General features: G+C 30.5%; 1 protein-coding gene across 2 annotated transcripts; it reads right to left on the reverse strand.

Moving 5' to 3' along the window:
• Positions 1-8871: 8871 nt before the first annotated feature.
• On the reverse strand, positions 8872-11604 carry LOC110666120 (protein IQ-DOMAIN 12-like). 2 transcript variants are annotated; one of them, XM_058147271.1, is made up of 6 exons: positions 11474-11604; positions 11100-11393; positions 10417-10641; positions 10274-10312; positions 10056-10187; positions 8872-9805 (listed from the first exon to the last, which is right to left on the reverse strand). In XM_058147271.1, exons 1-6 carry the CDS (start codon positions 11546-11548, stop codon positions 9269-9271), a joined length of 1302 nt encoding a protein of 433 aa, XP_058003254.1. In that variant the 5' UTR covers positions 11549-11604; the 3' UTR covers positions 8872-9268. The 2 variants fall into 2 exon arrangements, with proteins under 2 accessions (XP_058003254.1, XP_058003253.1); XM_058147270.1 differs by having other exon boundaries at positions 10417-10644.
• Positions 11605-12896: the final 1292 nt, after the last annotated feature.

A 12896-nucleotide genomic window follows, 5' to 3' on the forward strand; every position in this document is an offset into this window, starting at 1 on the left:
ACAAGGTGGCAACACAAAAGTTCATAAATTCATAATGCGTACTAAATCAATTTTTCAAAGATAAAATGCTTAAATAGGGTTTATTGTGCACAAACCTCAAGCGAGTCGTCCCTTAGCCTCGACTCGGTTCCTCGGGTTTCTTCCCGATATTCTTTTCAACTGAAACATACAATTTTACAATGTTTCAGTACTAGAACTTAACATAAATCCAAAATAAATTTTAGCTTCACAATTACCTAACTCTAACGTGCTAAATTCGACGTTCTTTAAATTTTGTGTTTCGGGTTACTATTCACTGCACTATTCAAGTCAAATAGTTGACTTTCTAAGGCTTAATAGGTATGGGAATTCCAACTTCACCCACATACCACATTTTGGTCACTAAACTTGTTGGTTTTGGTTGTTCACTCAAATCCTAAGTCTTTTAGGCAAATTTGGTAAGTTTCGGTTTTGGAGTCCTAAGTTGCACTATTCCATTGGTCACTTTATTGTTGGAATTTGGCAAAACTTCCTTCATAGGAAATGTTCCTTATTGTCTTAAGTATATTCTCATTTTTGGATCACCCCAATTGGAGTTTTGTAGCTCAAGTTATAGCCAAAATACAATTACTGTTCACGTGCACTGTTCATGCTGCAATTTTGGTTCTGGCAGATTTTTGGTCCAATTTCATTCAATAATTTGATCAAGTTAAGTCCATAATTTGGTCTAATTTCCTTCATAAGAAATGTTCTAATATGTCTTAGGTTTCCATCGGTTCAAGATTCACCTAAATCAGAGTTTTCTAGAGAGAGTTATAGCCATTGGAACTTTACTGCTCAATGGCAATTCTGCAGAGATGCAGGTTCAGTAACTCAACTTTGCTCAATAATTTGACTAAGTTAATGGCATAATTTGGGGTGGTGTTCTTCATGAAAGTTTTAGATCTATGTCTTATCTAATTACTGGTAAAATCTCAGGTCATTTTGACCTTCCTAGCTCGAGTTATGACCAAATGAACAATTACTGTTCATTTGGTCAGTTTGGTGCAGTGGCAGCCTGCTCTCATTTCACTTTGGTCAATTGTTTCACTAAGTTTTGGTCAGTTTTTGGGCATGGTTCCTTAATGAAAATTATGCCCTTTTATGTCTATTTTCATCCCCAATTGGTGGCATATCAATTGGACTTGTAAAATTTCCGTTTTGGTCCTTCAAAGTTGGCTTGGTCATGCTACCAGCAGCATGACCAATTGACCTACGAATTTGTCTTCCATTCTAACAATTCCCATACATTTCCTTTGGTCATTATTGACCATTCTTCAGTCCACAACTGGTCAAAGATATCATTTATGCATTTCTCCAAAATTTGGTTCACAAACCCTAACATTCAAACCCTAATCTCACTACTTTGTTGTAATCAATCACACTTAATGATTTTAATGCTAATCATTCAACTAAGGAAGGTTTCTAACTCATTCAAACACATTAAATTCATGCAATTCACACTCCCTTCAAGCTGGCCGAAAATTCAGTTTATTCCTCTTCACATATTTTTATTTCATTTTAAGGTTATTTACAAGCTCTTAATGCCATATAAACACTAATTAAGCAAGAAAAATTGAGGTTTGTATTACCAACCTTGAGCAGAATTTTCTTCCTCCTTTTTCTTCAAATTTTCCTTCTTTCTTTCTTGCCCAATCCTCTTCTCAAGTTGCCTAGATAAGCTTTAACTATGGTGGCTAATTTTTCTATGGTGAAATTTTATGATATACAAGCTCAAAATTGAGCTTTAATGGAGTTTGTGGAGAGGGAGAGTTGAGAGAGGGAGTGAGGCGGCACCATATGAAAAAGAAGACCAAAATTGATTTTTTTCATTTCTTTTCTTAATTTATTTTAGTTGATGGAAGACCACAAAATCCCATTTAATACTCAACTCAACTCAACTAAGCCTTTATCCCAAAAATTTGGGGTCGGCTATATGGATTCGCTTTCTCCACTCTAAACGATTTTGGGTTAAATCCTCAGAAATTTGTAATACTTCTAGGTCATGTTGTACTACTCTCCTCCAAGTCAATTTAGGTCTACCTCTTTTTCTCTTTCTATCCTCTAACCTAATGTGCTCTACTTGTCTAACTGGAGCCTCCGTATGTCTACGCTTCACAAAATCCCATTTAATAAATAACTTAATTAATTCTTTATGACATCATTCATGATGTCATCACCTTTGACTTTTCCATCTTCTTTCTTTTTTTTTCTATTTATTTTTTTCTATTAGTTCTTTAATTTAATTCTCGATCCCAAAGTTTTCTTTTCTCTGATTTTATTTGACAGTTAGGTCAGGAGTCAGCTCTAGGGGTCAATTGACCAAATTGCCCCTCGCCGGTTCATCTCGGTTTGCAAATAATTCCATATTTCTTCCAGCTCCCTGACCTAATTATTTAACTGGCTTAATAGTTCTTTTTCGTGATTTTCTCTTTTCCACTGTGTTCATAAGGGTCCTAAGGACCGCAGCGTTACTTTTTACGGTTCGAAATTTGAGTTTAAAACGACTTCGCAGTCGTTCCCGAGGAGGTCACCCATCGCTGTGACTCTCGGCTCATTTAACTTCTTATGTTCTGTTTTTCTTATTTAGACTTAACTAATTGGCAATTACTAATTATTTGTGTTTATGGTTTCTCTAGTTGTCTTAAGTGTGGTTCTAATCCCCTTAATTGTCCGGACCGACACCGGTCACGGGAACAGTGAAATCTACCAGGCTATGCAAACGGGGGTGTTACACAACAACTTATTATTTGAGAATTTATTGAGTTTTAAAGTCTTTCCCTACCTTCTCACTCTAGAACTTGAGCCATTTCAATTAATTTCTTGAGAGCTTGTTTTTGAGCTATAATTATTGTATTTTAAGAGTAAGATTGAAGTTATTGAGAGTATTTATTGTGTCTAAAGTGTATTAGAGCATTAAATTGCTCTTGTGAGAAAAGGAATTTGTAAAAGAATAAGGGTTTACTCTTATGGTTTTGTAAAGAGGTTGTTCTTCACCCAAAAAAGAAATATAGTGGAGTTAACTCTCAAGGAGGGCCTTAAGGAGAGGACGTACTATAAATCTTTACGTTCACCATCTTTCCTTTCTCTCTTCCTTGTACTTGCTTTTCATTAAACTATCTTAACCTCTAAAATTTTTAATTAGTACCCAATTCACTCCCCTCTTGAGTTGCTACAAGGGACAACATTTATATATCAATATGAAATCCTATATGTCCTGAAAGAGTAAGAAACTCTTAATTTTCTTAGTATCTATTGGGGTAAGAAATTGTTTGCCACTGCATTATCCTTAGTTAAGTTTCATCTAAATCAGTTACTATAACTCCATATGCGTATGGACTCACAGAAAACCCAACTTAGGTGTTATTGAAACCTTAAAGGTGTACCATTTTTGTTCACAATCTTTTTTATAAACATGAAAATTAGTTCCAAGGGGAAGGAAACATATCTTTATAAGATGCTTAGAATAGTCAAAAGGACATGTATTTATGGGTGAATAAGATAGAGGCACAATAACTAAATTTGAATCATAAGATTCACATTCTTAGATAATGACTTTCCCCAACAGGGTGAAACAGGTAAATACCTATCTCTATATGAAATTATGGACTAGGCTACTTTCACTATACAAATCCTAATGGATTCTTTTCCGAGTGGGAGTATTTCAATTAACAATGAAACAAGTTTCAATTGCCATCGAAATACAATCTGTAGAGAATCCAATGTATATTACTGGTCCTAGTGGGAGTAATATAAACATTGATAAGTTAATTTATCAATCTCAATCACGACGATCGAGTTATATCAATGTTCCCATCATCATTTTGAGATCGAAGGGGAAGCATTTATAGTTACTCCATAAGATAAAAAAGAAAAAAAAAGTGATAATAAGTATATCCCTCATATACCCTGCCAAGGATGAATGGCCTCATATGCCTTGCTAAGGATGAATGAATTAAGGCAATAGAAGAAGAGGTGGATCTATAAAATCAAACCAAGTATGTGAATTGGTTGATTTACCAAAAAGATAGCAAATGGGTAAAGTCCCTTATGCTAATGCAATTATATCTGCTATGTTGTTGGGTTGGTTAACAAATACCAATTCAATTTAAGATATCAACATTGAAAAGTAATTAAGAGGATATTAAGGTATCTATAAGCATATTGATGTTAGATATAATTATTATAAACATGGTTCCAAGATAAGAGATGAATATGAAGTACACATCTATGCTTGATATGGTAACATATTATGAAAGATACTTACAATATGCATGTTAAATCTTTGGATTTGCGTGTATGTTTGTTGTGCTTGTATTATATATTTTTCCTAAATATGTTCATATGCCTAAATATAAATGTGAACTTGAAAAGTATATAAATATACATATGTGAGTATATATGTTTGGAACATCTATTAGAACTTGAAAAGTATGTCGGACAAATAAAAAGATTGGCCTTCTCACACAGGCAATTGCCTCCATAATTTTAGTGGTGGATAGAGATGAGACAGTTACAAGCTTAATGTTATTTATGTGATAATGATAATACAAAGAGCTCAAAGCTTACAACGTGAAATGGCACCTTGGAAAAGAGACAAGGATCTAGGGTTATTATAAGCTAAGTAATTACATTGACCATATGTGATTTGAGTCACATTATCTGTCTTGAATGCCAGTGAGTTCTGATGTGAAAAGAGTAGACAAGTGAACTCAAAGTTAGATATTGAGGTGTCTAAACCATCATTTGTATGGCATTTAATAAAGACATACGCTCCATTAGAAAGGAGTAAATACCATATCATGCAATTCATACCACATGTGTGATTTGTGTCCATCAAAGGGAATGCAAGTGTGATCTCTACTTAACATTATGTGAGACCCTAAAGGTTATAAGTAATTTTTACCTAGTACTCTCACGACTCTAATCAGTTACTCAAGACTTAGTTTAATGTTTGCTATCTTAAGGTGTTATCAATGGACTATGAAAGATTCGGTCCAGAGTGGCATTCCTAGAAAAGCAAGTTAAATTAAGGCTGAGAGTATCGTGCAAAGGGAAAGCTCATTGGAATTGTCACATTAATATGTGTTCATAGGCTAGCCAATTATGTTTATATTTGCTATGAAGACATAATTATGAACTCAAGATATGTAAATGAGATTGGAAGAGATTAGAATGTAATAAATAATCTAGGATACTGCATACTCTATCTACTCTAAGCTCCATTAGTTTAGATGTTATATTATCCTAACAGGTATATAACAAACGAGCTCTAGAAATATGCACTGGTCACACTGTCTATTACAAAGTATGAATGTTACAGAATTGAAATGGAAGTTGACCCATCATGTGTGAGTGGGAGATGTTGAAAATATGGATTAGGTCATACATGTGGGTCAATCCGAATCCATGGTTTTCTATTTTGTGAAATAAAAAATATATATTAAAAGGAAGTAATGAACCTATGTAACTACAAAAAATTGTTTTTATACAAAGAATTCTATCTATACATAAAGATGTATCCATACAAATAGTTGTATCCATTGACCAAAGGTGGTCATATTAAATTATAAATAGCCAATCTTCTTAAGAAAAAAGGTTGTTGGTTAGAATAGTAACAAAAGTGTTACCATTTGAAATTAGTTTTTAGACTTCTTTTAAAGATATTTTCAATCTTAACAATTTAGAGTATTTTATATTTTTATAATAATAAGGGATACATTTAGACTGTGAATTAATATATATAGTTCATGTTATTCATATAATTATATGATAGACAAATAATATAAATATAATAAAAATTTTAGAATTATATGAATATAAATTAGGAGCTATATTTAAATTCATACGTTAGTCTTTACACTTTCTCTTCGTTGTGATATAAAAAAAGAAAAAACATCATTAGTATGCATCATCTTGTGTCATTGAGCGATTATCACTGGATGCGCCGACTGCGTCAAAATTCTAGCGCTGCAATCAATGTTTTTTCAATTTTTAAATCCAGAATTTTGTATTTTCATTCTGACTTTACACCAAATCAAATCTCATTTCCAAGTGTTATAATTACAACTTACAAATCTCATTTCCATTGCAGCTAAACAGTTATGCTATACGTAAATTTAATGGAAATTGATTTTTTTATATTTAATTTAAATTTTAATATTTTACTTTTTATGAAAATATTTTTTAATATTTTTTATAATTTAATTATTAAAATTTATATTTTATAATTATAATACTTTCACTTTAATATTCTACTTTTAATCTTTACATATTTAATTTAGATTTTCAACTAAATTAAAATTTTTTATCACTTTTTATAATTATTTTTTATAAAAAAAATATTTTTTAATCCTTCCTAATTCTATCATACTTTCAATTGAGCCATTAATTCACTAATGGGATGCCTATCAAATACCGCATCACGCCAATAATAAGATATAATTAATAAAAGTTAAAAAGTATGTGATTTAATTTATAATTAAATTAAATTTTATACTTTTTAACTTTATGCTTTCATTTTTTTTTAATTATATCTTATATTAATTAAATTATCAATTAAATCATATGCTTTTCAACTTTATTAATTATATTTTACTGTTAACTTGATGTGATATCTGATGCGATATCTTCATTGATGAATTAACAACTCAATGATAGGGTAGAGATACAAAAATTTTAAAAATATAAGATTTTTTTAGTAATTCTCATTAAAATGTATAAAAAAGATTGAAAAAATATAAAAATCATTACGATGATAAGTAGATAAATAACAAATATAATTAAAAAAAAATAAAAATAAACATACGCAAATCAATATTGGAAACTCATCGTTGTATATATATATATATATATATATATATATATATATATATATATATATATATATATGTAGAAAGTTACATTTACCTTGTTATACTATTGTTTTTTTTTTTTTACTTGATGCTACTCAATCTTTTGGTTTTGGATTCAATGAACTCTTCCTAATACTATGAATAATCAGAAATTAGTAGAATATAAACAAATTTTGAGAATCAAAATCAATAAAATTTGATTAGATAAAAAAAATAGAGAAAATCAAATAACATTTTGAAAGCGTTAGATAATAGAAAAAAAAAATAGTAGTTTTCAAATGGCACAGAAATGCTTAGGTAAAATGATATAAAATAAAATAAAATAAAATAAATTTAATCATTAAGCAATTTTAATTAAAAAAATATTATAAATTAATAATTAGCAAGTCAAACTCTCCTTAAAAAGTATCATGTGACAATTTAAAGGGAAATTTTCTCTCTCTCTCTATATATATATATATACACACTAAAAAAATCATGTATTTTAAAATTTTTGCAATTATACTCATACTAAAAAAATTATCTATTAAACCCTATACTTTTTAACTCTTGCCAATTTTCTTTATCATCAACTGAGCCATTAATCTATTAATGAAGATGCCACATCATTCTAACTGTAGGGTATAATTGATAAAAGTTGAAAAGTATAAGGTTTAATAGTTAATTTAATTAGTACAAGGCATAATTGCAAAAAAAAAATGAAAGTACAAGGTTTTTTTTACAATTTCTTCTAAAATAATTAAATTTTTAATGGTAATTATACTTTATGTAGATTATTAATTAAAATATATAGATTTAAACGTGTTTCGGTATTATTCTAGTAATATAATTGAATTTAGGACGAGTACGAATATTTAAAATAATAATTAGATTCAGATAAGATAATTTTTATGAGCACTTTATATATTATCATCCCTAACAAAATTTAATGACTAAAAAATAAATTTTCCTTAAATATTTACTATAAAATTATGTATAATTAATTAAAATATATATAACAATAGTAATTAAGTTTCCCAAACTAATTAAAGCTGGCTTTATGGATCATTTTTTACCATGTAATTATGTTCAAAATCAATTTTGTATCAATATTTAAATATTATAAATGCCTTTATATTACTTTCTTTCGTGTCATTTTAAATCTCTTCCTTTCTATTATCTTTTCTTTCACCACTAATTTATCAAGTATTAATATTGAATCTTTTTTAGATTAATCAAATTAATCCAAATCAAATTATTAGTTAACTCTCAATTTTAAAAATAATTTAAAATTTTGTTTAAATTAAAATGAATAAGGGAAATTATCAAAAATACTTTGTATACCTTCAAATTTTTTAATTATAAGCATATACTAATTAAATTATAATTTAAAAATTATACTTTTCAACTTTTATCAATTATAAACTATTATTAGCATGACGTAGTATTTAATGTGATGTCTCCATTAATGAATCAATGGCTCAATTCACAATATGATAGAATTGAAAGGAGTTAAAGAGTATAATGTTTCACTAATAATTTCTTTTTAATATGGTATACTTGAAAAAATTTTAAGAGCACAAGATTTTTTTATTTTAATAATTTTCCTTGTACATATTTGAAAATGATACATATTTTTTTTTAATATGGAATTAGAATTTCATTAAAAAAGAAGGAAATACAAGGGAGTCAAGGACTAAATCCAAAAAAAAAAAAAAAACAACCCAAAACTCATCAATCTATAAGTTTAAATCAGCCCATAGCAATCTCCAGAATATGATGAGGAACGTAAACCAGATACTTCACCATAGCTTTACTGCACCGCACCATCAATAGATTAAAAGAGCACACATATCTAAACAATAATAAAAGTAACATAATATCATTTATATTAACCATATTAATTGTACTATAAAAATATAAAAAAAATAATGTGAAATTGAATATAAATTTAAGTAAAATATTAAAGTAAATATCATTAAAGGAGAGTGGGAATGGCAAACTCTTGAAAAGGCTTTACATTGCTGATTGTAACTATTTTGCTCCACAACAGCATGCTCAAAAAGCCCAACTCGCACACCCAGCTCTCTGCAAAGATCACAAAAACAAACCTCTTCTCCCTCCCCCTCAAAAGGAAAAGGTGATGTATGATAAGTAATATGGTGATTGATTATGTACATCAAAGATAGAGATGAGAACTAACAGAAAATTAAACCTTGCAATTCACCCCACAAAAAAAAAAAAAAAAAAAAGGGCAAATTGTTACTTTTCCATGGAGACCTAAAATGACCATTCTTGAAGTGAATTCAATGTCTTCTTGGTGGCTCTGATCGAATAATCCTTAACCAGCCATTTACCTGAAACTTCTTTGGAATTACCCCTTTGGTTGATTTACATCAAGAAGCATGCCTGGCATCTCAACAATGGCGATTTATGCTTAGAGGGACACCCTGAGAAGCACATCTACTCTTTCCATAAGTGCTAAACAATTCACCATTATAAGAAGACCAAAGAGAGAGTCTGTTCTTGTATGATAAGTTGTGATCGAAGCAAGTATCCTGAATTCCTAGTCGTTGCCTTGGTGTGCTTATCAACCTTGCCTTTGCCTTTGCAGACTCTGTTGCAGCCATATAAGTTGGAAAAACCGGAGAATTCGGGGCAGCACTGTCATCTCCTGCAGTATTCATCCGTGTGCGACAAAATGATCTTCTTGGAAATGACACTGGTGAATTCAATCCTTCCGTAGAATCTTGTTTTCTTGTGCCTTTTGTTTTAACTTGTAATTCACCAAATATTTCACCAGTGGACGGATTAGAAATGGCAGTTGATTTCAGATTCTCCATCTGTTCTCTAGCAAATGCATCTTTGTCTACCAATTGTTCCAACCAGTGGTTCTGTCTACCAGTTTCCTTGTTGGATAGTGATTCTTCCAGCCTATGAGTGTTCCTCCTCTCCTGAAATTGTTGCAGAACTAGAAAATGAGAAAGGAAGACTAAAAAGAGATCCGATTCTTAGTCAAACTCAAGACCTCACAGCCTTGTAGACAAATAAGTACCACTAAACTAAAACTCATTTGTAAAATATAGCATTTGATTGTGAGTCAAATCACTGTTAAATTCCTAAAATAGTTCTTTATAGCTTTCCTGTAATCAGAAATGGAAAGAGGGAGGGAAGGAAAATGCGTGGCATATGAGATAAAATTACCCGATGAGAGAATGAGAATTTCATCATCCGATCTTTTTTTATGATAGCCTCTTGCTTCTTGAACCATAGGCTTTCCATGTCTTCCTTTGAAAGCATGCTGTAATCCCAACATTTTTTACTTTGGCATTCAAGCTGTCCATAAAAGAAAAAGAAATTGTTGAATGTTACAAATAAACCAACAAATGCTATATGCTAGGCATTTATGCATCAGATTTTACCAATTGAATTGATTGTAGATCTTTCTTCTGGTTCTTCCCCTGGAGAGAAAAATACAAAAACAATTGTTAAATTGCAAGAAACCTTCTCACCAATTTCGATTGCCCTTCCACAAACAAAAGTTCAAGAATGAACTTTGGCCTACCTTACTGTCCATGTCTCCCAACTCCTTGGATAATTGTTTTTTTCCACCTCCTTTACAAATGTTATCTATATTAGGAATCCTTTTCGCTTGGACCTGTGATTGCATCTTCTTCACATTGGATGGCAAATGCTTCAGTTTCATGACTACTTGCCGTCTCACAGCTTGTCCTCGGACAATGGCTTGAAGCCTCACTAGTCCCTTCAATGCTCGCAAAGCTTTCCTCGCCTGCTTCAATACGATTCAAATTTTTAGTAGGCTAGTGCATGACTATACATGGGCACAAATAATTCCAAAATTTCATTTCTGAAATGGTATTGTGCAGTGTGCTTGATTGGAATTCAGACTACAAACGAAGACCATCTGAGCTTCAAATTGGGTGGAAAGTACTGTTGCTTTCTTCACACAGTGATTAGAATTAGTGTCTAAATTGAGCATTAGAAATTTTCATAGAATTTGTAAATTGAGCACCAGAAATTGTTATAGAATTTGTAAAATTATTTAACTTCATTTCATACATAGCTACTACACCTACTGATGAATTTGAGCACAGTAATTATTCTGTTTTTATCAGCTATTTAAAATATTATATGAATTCTATCAGGATATATGATTAGACTTGAGAAAACAGAGAAGAAAAATTCATGTTTAGGTACAGAGAAAAGCAAGGATTTTTGCAAGCTTACAAGATATCCACGGAAAGCACTCTGTACTTTAATGGCAGCAAAGTTTTCATCTTTCTTGGTGAAATGAAGACGAGACTCAGAAGAACCAGTGAGCCTAACAACCTCAGCTGCAGCCTGAACAGCAGCAACTGCAACCTCAGCCGCAGCTGCAGTCGCCAGGGCTACACTCACAGAAAACTTTCTCTGCTTTTCTTTTGCTTCATCGATTGTCCTCTGAGGTGATGGCAGGCTTGGAAGCGCAGGGCGTTGTTTAAACTTTAGCCTTCCAAGAATCCATCTCCACCTTTTAGATTTCTGTTTTCAGAGCAAGAAAAGGAAGATTTTAGGAAATGCTTCTTTCAAAAGAAAGAACAGAACAGAATAAAAAAGCAAACCTTCTCTGTTTTTGGATTTTCCTCAGAAGCAAACATCCTTTTGAACCAAACAAACCAGCAAGTCTTCTTTGCCATGGAAGATATTATAAAATCAAATTAAACCATTTTAAGAAACTTCATATTCTTTTTCTATTGTTAAAAGAACTGCATCTATGCAAACCTGAAATCTCAACAACCCACAAACACCTTAACCAAATGTACTAAAGAAACAGAAACATAAATTTCAATTCAAGAAAAAGGAATCAATCTTTGAATCTTGAACCCCAGTTCATGGCGAAGAAAGCAGAGGATAATACATTGAAAAGTGTGTATGTGAGAGAGAGAGAGCGTATACAGGGGAAGGGAATTGATCTGGCATATGATGGAAGCAGAAGCAGAGGTGCTTTGTAAAATGGGGAGATGATGACTTGTTAGCGAAGTCTGTTCTACTTCGTAGGGGTCCCGTTCTCTTCTCTCTCTTCCAACTGTCACTGATTTATCTTCAACTGCCACTGATCCCTCACAAATTTGCACCCTGTTTGGATAGTTGAAAAGATTCAATCACAGAATACAAATGTTAAATATATAAATTTATCTTGTATTCATAATATGGTTTAAATAAAAATTTTTCAAAAAAAAAGATAAAATAAGTTTAGGGTTTAATTGTAACAACAATTAAAATTTAAAATTTAATTAATCATTTTTAAAATTTAAATAGAATTATAAAAATTTAAATTTTTTTAATAATTATCCAAAAAAATTATAATTATTCTCAACCAACTTAAATATTTTAGAAGTTTTGAATAACCATTTTATTATTAATACTATTAAATATATACGTTTTTAATGTAAATAACTAGACAATCATTACTTAATTATTCACTATTTCAATTGCATAACCGATTACTCTTTGTAATTGCAATTGAAATGGTCAATACTACTTTTACAAACAAATAAATTAGAAAATAAGTAAAATATTTTTTTTTAATTTTTCTCAATCAACTTTTTAATAAGATTATTTATTCCTTTAATATTTATTAAGTCATCACTCGATCGTATGTCTATGATATAAGTTTCAAATTGATTATCAAAGACCATAAGTTTCATAAAAAAAAATTCCAATGAATAAAATTGAGCAACAAGATAAGTTGATTGAAAATTACTTAATCTAATTAAAATTATTTTTAAAATGATGAGAGTATGTTTAAATTCTAATCAAAGAATAATCAAGTGATCCATTATTCATAACTGCAAAATACCATTATCTTGAAATTGGTAATTTTACTTGGAGCGACAATGGAGATATTGGAATAGAGTGTAACAAAATTATGCATACAATTTGCATTGCTTTTTGTAGGAAGATTACACTGAAATCTCTCCTCACCGTTTTTTCTTGGTCTGGTAATTCTAGTCCTCTGTCAGTAGATCCCTATTTTCGTACTTC

Source organism: Hevea brasiliensis, chromosome 5 (genome assembly GCF_030052815.1).
Source record: "Hevea brasiliensis isolate MT/VB/25A 57/8 chromosome 5, ASM3005281v1, whole genome shotgun sequence".
In the NCBI taxonomy this organism is placed as follows: Eukaryota; Viridiplantae; Streptophyta; class Magnoliopsida; order Malpighiales; family Euphorbiaceae; genus Hevea; species Hevea brasiliensis.

Coding starts and splice junctions, on each gene's coding strand:
- LOC110666120 (XM_058147270.1), bottom strand. CDS start 11,548: ATGGCAAAGAAGACTTGCTGGTTTGTTTGGTTCAAAAGGATGTTTGCT. Junction 11,394..11,473: donor AAAATCCAAAAACAGAGAAG/GTTTGCTTTTTT, acceptor CTCTGAAAACAG/AAATCTAAAAGGTGGAGATG. Junction 9,806..10,055: donor AATTCTCATTCTCTCATCGG/GTAATTTTATCT, acceptor CAACAATTTCAG/GAGAGGAGGAACACTCATAG.